The sequence below is a fragment of the Hemiscyllium ocellatum genome, chromosome 1 (genome assembly GCF_020745735.1).
Source record: "Hemiscyllium ocellatum isolate sHemOce1 chromosome 1, sHemOce1.pat.X.cur, whole genome shotgun sequence".
Taxonomy (NCBI): domain Eukaryota; kingdom Metazoa; phylum Chordata; class Chondrichthyes; order Orectolobiformes; family Hemiscylliidae; genus Hemiscyllium; species Hemiscyllium ocellatum.
In genome coordinates, this window is record NC_083401.1 from 143,287,949 (window position 1) to 143,300,989 (window position 13,041).

At 41.2% G+C, this 13,041-nt stretch overlaps 1 protein-coding gene across 5 annotated transcripts in view; it reads right to left on the reverse strand.

Annotated features, from left to right (window-relative positions):
- Positions 1 to 233: 233 nt before the first annotated feature.
- Positions 234 to 13,041, reverse strand: part of alpk1 (alpha-kinase 1) — a 137,546-nt gene continuing 124,738 nt past the window's right edge. For all 5 annotated transcript variants that reach the window (XM_060826626.1, XM_060826591.1, XM_060826600.1 and 2 more), the window contains 4 exons: positions 9,897 to 10,050; positions 6,515 to 6,677; positions 3,240 to 3,426; positions 234 to 1,884 (listed from right to left, as the gene is read on the reverse strand). In XM_060826626.1, coding sequence (XP_060682609.1) covers positions 1,682 to 1,884; positions 3,240 to 3,426; positions 6,515 to 6,677; positions 9,897 to 10,050 — 707 coding nt within the window. In that variant the 3' untranslated portion in view covers positions 234 to 1,681. The remainder of the gene's footprint in view (positions 1,885 to 3,239; positions 3,427 to 6,514; positions 6,678 to 9,896; positions 10,051 to 13,041) is intronic.

Genomic DNA, 13,041 nt, shown 5'->3' on the forward strand with positions numbered 1-13,041 from the left:
GGAGGATTTCCCAGTTTGGTTGGTTTGCTGGACTGGTCTGGAAGTCCTTCTCCCATCGTTTTCTAGTGCTGCTGGCTAGAGCTTCAGGCTGTTTGCTTGTTGCTTACCACTGTTTCTCTGAGTTTGGTTGCTTTTTGCCATCACATAGTAAGAGCACGAATTGTTGACACGAGGTAGTCCACACTATTGTCAGTGAATACCAGGAATTTTATTAACTGTATTCAATATATGCAAGGGATAGTAAAATAGGACATCACTGGAACCCACACACACTAGTTTCAATATCTTCTTATGTACATGCACAATATCAATTATTTCAGGGAAGGTACAATTAAGCCTTTACATCATAAAGGATTCATATTTTATTGGAAGTCAAGCCCTCTGCTGGCAAAGGACAGGGGAAGGTGTAGGGGTCAGAGGGCAAATTTCAGTGACTGTACTGAAATCAGCCAAGTGGCCCTCAGAGAATAAGATCCCCTGGTGGGGTCTGTTAATCTGGCCCAATCAGAGAGCCCTGGCTGATAGATAAAGAGTGTCAGAGGTTCTGTTCACTCAGAGTTGGCTCTGAGGGAGCTAGATCAGTGTCAAGGACTGTCTAAATTTGGTGATGGACTACTGGCCTCTGTGGAGTTATTTCACTAATCATGGCTTGCACCCACAAAGACACCTGACCGGTCTCTTATTGTTTCGCATTCAGACTTCCACTTCCCCACAAAGGGTACGGAAATTAATTGCACCATTCTTTGAAGGACTGGAGCTAAGTCCCTTGCCAAACCCTCAAATGGGGCAGTCACCTGTGATCACCCAAAAAGGACAAAGAGGCACTAGAGAAAGTGTAATAAAGATTAACAACAATGATACCAGAACTGAGCGTTTATAACAGTCAGGCAAATTGAACAGGACAAAGCTCCAGAAAAGAGAAAGTTGCATGTTGTCCGAATAAAGATCTTTGAATTTATGAAAGGGATTTAACAGGGTAGACAAAAATAAATTGTTTCTACCAAAAACAGAAATTGCCAGAAAAACTCAGCAAGTTTGGCAGCATCTGTGAAAAGAAATCAGAGTTAAGTTTTCAGGTCCAGTGACCCTTTCTCCAGACTTACTGAGCTTTTCCAACAATTTCTGCTTGTGTTTCTGATTTACAGCATCTGCAGTTATTTCAATTCAGATTTTTTTTCTGCTTTGGGGAATCCAAAACTAGAGGCCCAAACATAAGGCCCAAATGAATCTGATAGGGAATTCAGGAGAGTCACCTTTACCAAGAGATAGATGGAACACATATCCAAATGGAAGTGAGGGTTTTTGATGCACTGAGGGGACACCTGATAAGGACATGGGAGAGGGAGGATTAGAAGATTATGCTTGTAGATTTAGATAGGAGGCTTATTTGGAGCTTCAATAACAGCACAGATGAGTTGGATAAAAGAGCCTGTTTCAGTGCAGTAAAATTCTACACAATATGATCTTTGGCATGCCACATTCTTCATGGACAAGTTGGATGTTCTCCCTGAACAGACTGGCCAGCAAAAGCAGGTATTCATCTTGTGTAATCTGATACAATTGTTGAAATCAATGTCTGGAATTCCAGGACCATCACTATTCAACAGCAGTAGGAAGCACAGAGAAATATTCTGCCATAGTAGAACATATTTATCAAAATCAAACTTTTAAAAAGCTTCACTTAAGGTAAATCATCCAAATTCCCCCTAGTGGGTGTTTTCAAAGTAAGAATGTGACAGATCTCATTGCATTCTTTGTGCTGACAGTTGAGGAAGTATTTGATGCCTTTTTCTGCAAAGTTGGACCCCCCTTGTCGCTTTTTCATTGAATGAATCTGAGGATCTGTTAAGTAAATAAGACCTTTTCCATCTCCAGTGATCCAACCTGTGAAGGAATATAGTGAACACGGTTAGTGGGAAGTTTGTGTTTGAAACAATACAGAGGATAGAAATTGTTACTGTCATCTTATGAGTGGATCTTAAAACGTTCAGAAGAAAGAACCAAACTGTGTTCTCCCTTTTGTAGTCAAGACATACCACTGCTAAAATTTTAATATACTCACAAAAATCTTTTTTTGCAGGTTAAACTGAATGTTGTAGCTATGCCAGACAATGGTATTAGGCAAACTTAATTTGAAACTAATAACTAGTTATCTTGACCAGATCTTAAATATAACTTGAGGTTTATGTTACCATCAGCTTGCCATACTCATATGCCTCTTACATGTGTGTGTCCTAAGTTTTGGTCCCTGTTGTCAATTCCATACCTTAAACAGATGGACAATGAAGAATCGTAACTACTCCCTACATTACATGCAAAGATGAACATTTTTGTGTTAAGTGGGATACCTGCCTTCAATGAATAAGGAAAACAAAACAATAAAAATCCCTTTAGTCCACTGATTGAGGGGAATTCTTACAAACTTGGGGAACTAAGACAGTTTAGATATCTGAGTTAAAAATCACACAACATCAGGTTATAGTCCAACAGGTTTAATTGGAAGCACACTAGCTTTCGGAGCGCCGCTCCTTCATCACGTGATAGTGGACGGCTCAATCATAACACAGAATTTATAGCAAAAACTTACAGTGTGATATAAATCACACTGCAAATTTTTGCTATAAATTCTGTGTTATGATTGAGCCGTCCACTATCACGTGATGAAGGAGCGGCGCTCCGAAAGCTAGTGTGCTTCCAATTAAACCTGTTGGACTATAACCTGATGTTGTGTGATTTTTAACTTTGTACACCCCAGTCCAACACCGACATCTCCAAATCATAGATATCTGAGGGCAATGAACAAAAAGGATGTGAGACTGGAGAACAGGGGATGAGAGCAATGTTTATGATGAGACTGGAGAAAGCAAATGGTGAGGTTGTATGAAACTCCCAAACTTGGGAATGCACATATTCCCAATCACCAAGACTTGTCAGATCGATGACAGTGAAATAAAGTTTATTAGCCGCTTCAGAAGGAGACCAGATGGGAAATGACTTGAATGTTGAAAGAACTGTGGCTTGTCACCTCCTCCTCAAAAATATCAATAATGGATTGATTTTCCCAGCCTCTTCACCTTGTGATGATTGTTTCTGTCATGTAAATTAAAAGGCCACTCCTTAGTGCTGGGAATGTTATGAATGATCATAGCAAGCATTCCCAGTTGACTGTGATTCTGGTTCATTGGAGTTTACATTTTGAGAATTGTTCATGTTTACTGGGTGGCACTGAAATAGTTTACCTTGTAAATCAACTACTATTTCTTCTTGGTTTGAAAAATCATAGGTAAAATGTCCAAATGCAAGTCCATACATAGTTGCTTCATATTCTTTACGAACAGTCTTTGTGTTGTTTGTTAATTTTATAAACTCCCCGAGCATGTACGGTTCCACGCTTACACAACCCACGACTTGCATATCTTCTAAAAGCTGAGGAAACAGAAGATGTTCATTATATGTGATATGAATTTTAGCTTTAATTAATCTAAACAGATAATCAGGATCACTTCATGCTTGCATGCTTTCCTTTATAGCATTAATGATAAGTTTATTGGAAGAAAACAAAATATGAATGTAAATCCAACCTATTCTGTCTTTTTCCCATCCTTATAATCACTCCAACAAAATTCCAGCATTAGTATAGGCAGCATAGATTCATCATGCACATTCTTACAATTAAAATAGCTCTTCCTTAAGAAAACTTGATTATCGTAAATTTGGAAAAGAAGCAAATCCACATTGTTATATATTGTGGAATTATTTCTATATTTACAAACCTAGCTTGTCTCACTTCAATCTCTGTCTCTTTCTGTCTTTCCACTCATATCTATTCCATAGCTTTGATATTGGAGAAGTGATCCCAAAAGAGAATCAACTTCTGTTACCTCACGCTTGGCTGCACAGTAAAGCTGACGGGCTTTCCACTTGATATAGGACTCCTTGCAAAATAGCAGCAAAGGTAGAATGAGGCATTTAAGCAGCAGATAATTGGTCAATTAATGGCCTCAACAGACCCAAAAGTAGGCACATGGCAGACACCTCACCTGCTCTCTAAAATGGCAGATAGTTTGGGGAAGATAGTGGGGTGGGGCAAGATGACATGCACTAAATCCAGCCCCATGGTTCAAAAAGCAATGCATCTACTCCAATCATATTTGCAAGATTTGCTTTTCTGGTTGCGCTTGTCACAATTCCCCCACTCCACATATCTGAGATCATCCCTGATGAAGGGCTTATGTCTGAAACATCTCCTGCTCCTCGGAGGCTGCCTGCCTGCTGTGCTTTTCCAACACCGCACTTTTCAACTCTGATCGCCAGCATCTGCAGATCTCACTTTCTCCTATATCTCTGAGATCACCCACACTGTACAACACATTTCTGAGAACATGCTGCTGGTCTATGAAAAGTGCAGGTGTTTTTGCAATGTGTAAATCCAGCAGCATGGCTGCCTACTCCCCCACCTCTCATGGCATACATGCAGAAAATCAACCTACTGATCAATAAAGTCTCCCCACTTCATGCTTGTAAGATACCTCTTTTTCCTCTCTGATGTCATTATTACAACACAAATATACCAGAATAATTTCTGGAGTCCAAGATTCAAAATTGCCTCACAAACCTCATGGAGTTCTTTGAGGTTATGACTAGAAAAGTTGATGAGGGTCGAGCTGTGGATGTGGTTTATATGGACTTCAGCAAGGCATTTGATAAGGTTCCCCATGGTAGGCTCATTCAGAAGGTCAGGAGGAATGGGATACATGGGAACTTAGCTGTGTGGATACAGAATTGGCTGAGGAAAAAGTGAGGTCTGCAGATGCTGGAGATCAGAGCTGAAAATGTGTTGCTGGAAAAGCACAGCAGGTCAGGCAGCATCCAAGGAACAGGAAATTCGACGTTTCGGGCATAAGTCCTTCATCCCGAAACGTCAAATTTCCTGTTCTTTGGATGCTGCCTGACCTGCTGCGCTTTTCCAGCAACACATTTTCAGTACAGAATTGGCTGGCCAACAGAAGACAGCGAGTGGTAGTAGAAGGAAAATATTCTACCTGGAAGTCAGTGGTGAGTGGTGTTCCACAGGGCTCTGTCCTTGGGCCTCTACTGTTTGTAATTTTTATTAATGACTTGGGTGAGGGGATTGAAGCATGGGTCAGCAAATTTGCAGACAACACAATGTTTGGAGGTGTCTTTGACAGTATAGAGGGCTGTTGTGGGCTGCAGCGGGACATTAACAGGATGCAGAGATGGGCTGAGAGGTGGCACATGGAGTTCAACCTGGATAAATGCGAGGTGATGCATGTTGGAAGGTCAAATTTGGAAGCTGAGTACAGGCTTAAGGATAGGATTCTTGGCAGTGTGGAGGAACAGAGTGATCTTGGTGTACAGGTACATAGATCCCTTAAAATGGCCACCCAAGTGGACAGGGTTGTTAAGAAAGCATATGGTATTTTGGCTTTCATTAACAGGGGTATTGAGTTTAAGAGTCGTGAGATCTTGTTGCAGCTCTATAAAACTTTGGTTAGACCACACTTGGAATACTGCGTCCAGTTCAGGTCGCCCTATTATAGGAAGGATGTGGATGCTTTGGAGAGGATTCAGAGGAGATTTACCAGGATGCTGTCTGGGCTGGACTTATCTTATGAAGAGAGGTTGACTGAGCTCGGACTTTTTTCACTGGAGAAAAGGAGGAGGAGAGGGGACCTAATTGAGGTATGCGAGATAATGAGAGGCATAGATAGAATCGATAGCCAGAGACTATTTCCCAGGGCAGAAATGGCTAACACGAGGGGTCATAGTTTTAAGCTGGTTGGAGGAAAGTATAGAAGGGATGTCAGAGGTGGGTTCTTTACACAGTGAGTTGAGAGAGCATGGTATGCGGTGCTAACAGCAGTTGTGGAAGCAAGGTCATTGGGAACATTTAAGAGACTGCTGGACATGCATATGGTCACAGAAATGTGAGGGTGCATACATGAGGATCATTGGTCGGCACAACATCGTGGGCTGAAGGGCCTGTTCTGTGCTGTACTGTTCTATGTTCTACTGTGAGGAGAGATTTCATAAGTGTTATAGCCCTGGAATTTAGGAGGTTCAAGTATGATTTTATTTTCATTGTTAAGATATTCAGGGGATGAGGGTAGAGGAAAATGGCTAAGACTTTGTTGACCTCACTGGAATGAAGGCGGTCTCTCTCTCTCTAACTAGAGTCCCTGTCGCAAACTTACATTGGCAAGCCAAATAATGGCTGGCAGAACTGAAGGTTCTTTATACAATGATTGCTGCATTCTTACAAATAAGGAAGGCAGTGTTTGAAGGGCTGCCATTACCCTAATGCAAACATTCTTTGCTTTTGTAGTCTTCCCAGTAACAAGATGATTCAGACCTACATGAAATCTCTGAACAGTGGATCCCCCCAGCATCCAGCTACCTGCAACCTCTCCAGCATCCACCTATTGGTAGTAAAGGGTTGTCCTTGGTGAAGTAACAGGCTGTGACAAACTGCATGAAAAACATTTGTACATACCAGAAGAACTGAGGCTGGAATATAATATATTTGTGTAGGAACCTGCTTTTCATACAGTCTTTTGTTGAATTCTGTCACATAGTATTGGGCAGTCATCTGGCATTCAACATCGTTGAAGTGGTAAGATAGTTCTTTTGCTCTTTTGTACTGCTTTCCAACATATCTAGGTTAGTAAGGGAGAAATTGTTTAAGGCAACAATTTTTGTTCTTGTTAAGCCAAAATGAACATTTCATAATCTTGGGAAAAGACAGGCACATTGCCAATGATTTTCTGCTACTGAAATTCATTACAAAATTACTCAGTCCAAATTTTGACTGAGAAACAAACATCTGACCACTATCCTACCACCAGATTTTAGGGGAATCTTTTTGACTTCCTGCATTTCATCTGTTCTGTATGGAAGGTGAATATAAAAGATTCCTCTCTCCTTTCAGGAAGGCACAAAGTAGGCATACTTAAATTAGATATTGAATCTCTATTTTCAAAATTGAATTGGTGTGTTTTGCAGTCTTGGAGTGAAATTGAACTAAAGATGAGGCAGAATTCTGGTTGAAGAATATGAAGGGACATAAGTTGACAGCATGCCTGTGCAGTGTGAAAATATAACTATGTAACCTGGTTCATAGAATGAAAACACAACCCTGGTGTGCAGTGCAAAGGCTAACTCCCATGAGGAGATTTGAGTAAACAATAGTAGTTGACTTGGCTGAGTTGGGGAATTGGGGTGTGACAGGAAGCCAATAAGGAATGGCAGTCAGCTAAATGTAGCTGGGGAGTATCTCAAGAGATATTAGATAACTGCCTGGCCAATCCTGTGAGAAGCAGCTAGAAGTGATTGCTCAATGAGGAGTGATATGTCGCAAGGGCATTCTGAGTTTGACCCTAGTGTCTAATGACTTCCTGTAGTCAGAAGATGGCCTCCAGCCAAAGTTGAAGCTATCCTTGGATGAGAATTAAAAGCTAACTATTTGAAGGAGAGGTGTTGAGTTGAAATTCTTCACAAGGAAGACAGAGTTTAAAGGACTTTATAACTCACCATGATCTGTAACATGTAAATGGATTGCTAAGTTTAGATTAGATTACTTACAGTGTGGAAACAGGCCCTTCGGCCCAACAAGTCCACACCGACCCGCCGAAGTGCAACCCACCCATACCCTACATTTACCCCTTACCTAACACTACAGGCAATTTAGCATGGCCAATTCACCTGACCCGCACATCTTTGGACTGTGGGAGGAAACCAGAGCACCCAGAGGAAACCCACGCAGACACGGGGAGAACGTGCAATCTCCACACAATCAGTCGCCTGAGTCGGGAATTGAACCCGGGTCTCAGGCACTGTGAGACAGCAGTGCTAACCACTGTGCCACCGTGCCGCTCACTAGTTAACTCCGAAGATTTTTTTAGTTATGTCTGCCTTTCAAGTTGCAATTCATAGCTTACTCTCAACCTCAATTTGCCTGTTAATTCATGTTGACTCATTAATTCTGGATGATAAGGTATATAGAGTCATAGAGATGTACAGCACAGAAACAGACCCTACTGTCCAACTCATCCATGCCAAACAGGTATTCTAATAAATCCAGTCCCATTTGCCAGCACTTGGCCCAAATCCTGCTAAATCCTTCCTATTTGTACATCCACCAAGATACCTTTTAAATGTTGTAATTGTACCAGTCTCCATCACTTCCTCTGGCAGCTCATTCTATACACACACCACCCTCTGTGTGAAAAAGTTGCCCCTTAGGACCCTTTTAAATCTTTCCCCTTTCATCTTAAACCTATGCCCTATAGTTTTGGATTCCCCACCTTGGGGAAAAGACCCAGTCCATGCTCCTCATGATTTTACAATCCTCTATTTCCTGCTCAGCCTCAAAGTAAAATAGCCTCAGCTTATTCAGCCTCTCCCTGTAGCTCAAAGGCTTCAACCCTGACAACATCCTTGTAAATCTTTTCTGAATTCTTTCAAGTTTCACAACATTCTTCCGAAAGTAGAAAGCTCTGAATGGCACACAGTACTCCAAAAGTGGCCTAACCAATATCCTGTACAGCCACAACATGACCTCTCAACTTTATACTCAATGCACTGACCCATAAAGGCAAGCGTACCAAACACCTCTTTCAATATCCTATATTCCTTAGAGGAACCTTCCACTTTCAATGAACTATGAACCTGAGCTCCAAAGTCTCTTTGTTCAGAAACACTCCCCAGGACCTTACCGTTAAGTGTATAGGTCCTGCCCTGATTTGCCTTTCCAAAATGTAGCACCTTCTTTTATCTAAATTAAACTCCATCTGCCACTCCTTAGCCCATTGACCCATCTGATCAAGATCCTGCGATACTCAGAGGTAACCTCCTTCACTTTCCACTACACGTCCAATTTTAGTGTCATCTGCAAACTTACTAACTATACCTCCTGGGTTCACATCCAAATCCTTTATACAAATGATGAAAAGTAATGGACCCAGCAACAAACCTTGTGGCACTCCACTGGTCACGGGCCTCCAGTCTGAAAAGCAACCCTCCACCACTACCCTCTGTCTTCTACCTTTGAGCCAATTCTGAATCGAAATAGCTAGTTCTCCCTGTATTCCATGCGAGTTAACCTTGCTAACCAGACTAACATGAGGAACCTTGTCGAAATCCTTACTGAAGTTGACATCGATCACGTCCACTGCTCTGCTCTCATCAATCCTCTTTGTTACTTCTTCAAATAACTCAATATGATATGTAGTGTGGATGCCTGAACAGTGAATTTCTTTTCCTTTTTAAGTGTAGAATCTTTTGGCTTCATTCTTTCAGTAAAGAACTGGGTTTTTAAAAAAATTTATCTACTTTTGTGCAAAACAGTCACTGGTCTGTACTAAGATCAAAACGCTAAGAGCTAAGACAATTTTCCACAGGAGCAGCTCAGCTCAGCTTTCTAACCTCATTTGGAATCCACTTACTGCAGTAACTGCAACTACAGATAGTAATCTGTAACTTCTGCTGGTCCATTCATTGAACTCAGCGAACAAAATTAACCAAGGACTATTAGTATGTGAATCTCACCAATAAAGCTTTCAAGGGAGCTGCAGTTATTGCAAATGATAAATGAAAAAGTAATTACCTGAGGAAAGGCCCTCACAATGGATTTTTAATCGATATCGCACTGTGGCCAAAATCCCAGAACATCTTACTTAACAAAATGGTGAGAGTTTTTGCAAATCATGGACTTAGATGAAGGCTCACTGCCATCTTCACAAAGAGAAGTAGACTGGGGTAGGAATGACAGCCTTTAACACCACCAATAGTTTAGGAAGGAATAATAGAAAGAGAAACAGGCAGCTGAAGAAAGCGGTTGACACTTTGATAATGAGAGCAATTGGAAATTGAAATACCTGCCCAATATTTCTTCTTGGTGTAAAAAGCGCATCTCCAAAGCAATTCTCTGGGCACCTACTTTATCCACCATTAATGGTTTTCCAATATATACTAGAGTTTCTTGGGCTGTCCAAGTGTTGGTTTTCTTGCTATATTTGAATAGCAGTGCAGCTGAAAACAAACATTGAAACCTCATTTTTCATTCCCACGGAATGGATCACTGAAGAAAATTAATATGGGTTTGAAAATCAGCAATCCCAGTTTGCCATTGTAACAATGGAGTAGTTGTGCTTTCAAAGCACCCAGGCCTAAAGTACCAAGAAAGGTGCCTTTTCCAGACTCCTGGTGATTTATTAGATTTCAATTCTTTTAGTTTCTCCAAAACATTATCTCTGCTGATCTTAATTAGTTTCTCACATATTAGCTACTTGGTAACTTTCTATATTTTGAATGCAATTTGCGTTCTCCACTATGAACACAGTAGAGAGAATTGGCATAACTGATACCCACTGAAAAGTTCTGTCATCTGTACAGTGTATGCCCAAAATACATCATGGACTTTGTGAATTTCCATGTGACATGTCAGGTTTGTGAGGCTTTAATTTGGAGCCTGCCCTTCTTTGACCTTTCCTACTGTATCATGAGAAACATTTAGAATGTTTGAATTTTGTTGATAAAATGGCACATGTGGAAATAAAATGGATGAAAATTTAAAATTTGCTCCATGGAGAAGAAGAAAACACCAAAATTATGAAATCAACATTTACAATCTAAGCTTTGCTCAACAATCAAAGAACGTAAACTACAGCATAGCACATTGAATTATGATGCTCTAATCTTAAGGGTAAGGGTATGGAATACTTTGCCTGCAATGGTAGTAGATTTGTCAAGTTTAAGTGCATTTAAGTCGTCATTGGACAGGCACATGGACGTACGTGGAATAGTATAGGTGGGATGGGCTTCAGATTAGTATGCCAGGGCGGCGCAACATCGAGGGCCGAAGGGCCTGAACTGCGCTGTAATGTTCTTATGTTGTTTCTCAAAATAACTTCAAATGTTCTTGCTTCATAGTCAGAAATCATACAATTTTAAACATCACTTTACAAAAGTGATCATTGCTGATGATTTGTTGTCCTTTTTTAATTGCCCTTGGCTACTGGTTGTGAACCACATTTTGAATCACTGCAACTCATCTGATTTAAGTACACCCACACTACTGTATGGAAGGGAGCTTCAGGTGACAATGAAGGGACTATGACATGGTTCCAATTGCTAATACTGTTCTTTGCTGAAACAGAGCTTTACTGGTTTAAAACATATTCCAAAAACTTAAGTAAACCAGTCTGTCACTCAATGTCATACTGAAGAAGTGCTGCACTATTTGAGGTGGTGCTCTTTAGGATGGGATGTTCAGCCAATAACGCATAGGCTGTCTCAGGAAAAAGCAAAATAGTGCCACCATTTCCACATGAATTGCTCATTCAGAGAGCCTGTGCAGGCACAATGGGTTGAATAGCCTCTTTCTGTGCTGTAACAATTCTGTGAATCTGTCAGGACAGTAAAAAATGAATACATAATTAGTTGAATAACAAGAAACAGAAAGTAATGGTTCTTGAAACTTTTTGGAAGCTGGATAAAGGCGAGTAGTGAGGTTCCCTGGTGATCAGTGTTGGAATTCTCCTACTTTCTTCATTAATCCCTGCAAATGTTTCCTTTTGTGATTACAGTCTCATTCCATTTTCATGTTTTCCATAATAAATCAATGATTTAGATGCACTGGACATAATTTCAAGAAACTTGGAATCAATGTGAACTATGAAGGAAGATGGTGTTGAACTTCAAAACGACCAAAAGAAGTTGGCAGAATTGATGGACACATGACTGCTGGAGCGATTCATTTTGGTAGAGAAATGTGACAGTATAAAACAAAGACAATAACTCTAAAGGCAGGAACAGAGGCACTTGGGTGTATCTGTATATAAATCATTGAAGGTGCAAGGCCTCTCCTTGACTTTGCGAGACAATATTCTTTCATGTCATTTCTTTACAGGTTACTAATTTCCTTTTTGACTTCACGCCTGCACTTTGTGCTCCTCTTGAATTCCTGCACTGTTGAATTCTCAAGGTCTAACATAAGGCTTCTTTTACTATCCTTTAGGACCATAATACATAGGAGAGAAGTTAGGTCATTCAGCCCATCGAGTCTGGTCCACCATGCAATCATGGCTGATACTTTTCTCGTCCTCATTCTCCCGCCTTCTCCCCGTAACTCTTGGTCCATCCGTCTGTCCGTTTCAGTCTGAAATACACTCAGTGACCTGGCCTCCACAGCCTTCTGTGGTAATGAATTCCACAGATTCACCACTCTCTGGCTGTAGACGCTTCTCCTTACATTGTTCTGAAAGGACTTCCCTTTACTCTAAGGCTGTGCCCTTCTGTCCTAGTCTCTCCTACCAATGGAAACATCTTCCCTACATTCACTCTGTCCAAGCCATTCAGTACTCAGCATGGTGGCACAGTAGTTAGCACTGCTGCCCCACAGCGGCAACAACCCGGGTTCAATTCCCACCTCAGGCGACTGACTGTGTGGAGTTTACACATTCTCCCCATGTCTGCGTGGGTTTCCTCCGGGTGCTCCGGTTTCCTCCCACAGTCCAAAAATGTACAGGTTAGGTGAATTGACCATCTAAATTGCCCGTAGTGTTAGGTGCAGGGGAATGGGTCTGGGTGGGTTGGGCCAAAGGGCCGGTTTCCACACTGTAAGTAATCTAATCTATTTTGTTTGTTTCAATTAGATCCATCGAGCTTCTTGCTCTGTATGCTCCTTGACAGTTAAGAAGCTCTAACTTTGGCTATCCCATTGGCTGCCACTGTTAACAGGTGGAGGGAATAAATATTGAAGGTGATAGATGGGTTGCCAGTCAAATGGGCTGCTTTGTTCTGGATGACACTGAACTCCTTGAATGTTGCTGCAGCATCCTTGCAGGTGGAGAGTTTTCCATCACACGTGACTTGCGTCTAGCAGACAGTTTACAGGCTTTGGGAGAGTTTCATCCTCTGGCCTGCTCTTGTAGACACAGTGTCTATATTCCAGGTCCAGTTAAGTTTCTAGAAGATTGTAACGTCCAGGTTACTGGCACTTGAGGATTCAATGATTATCCT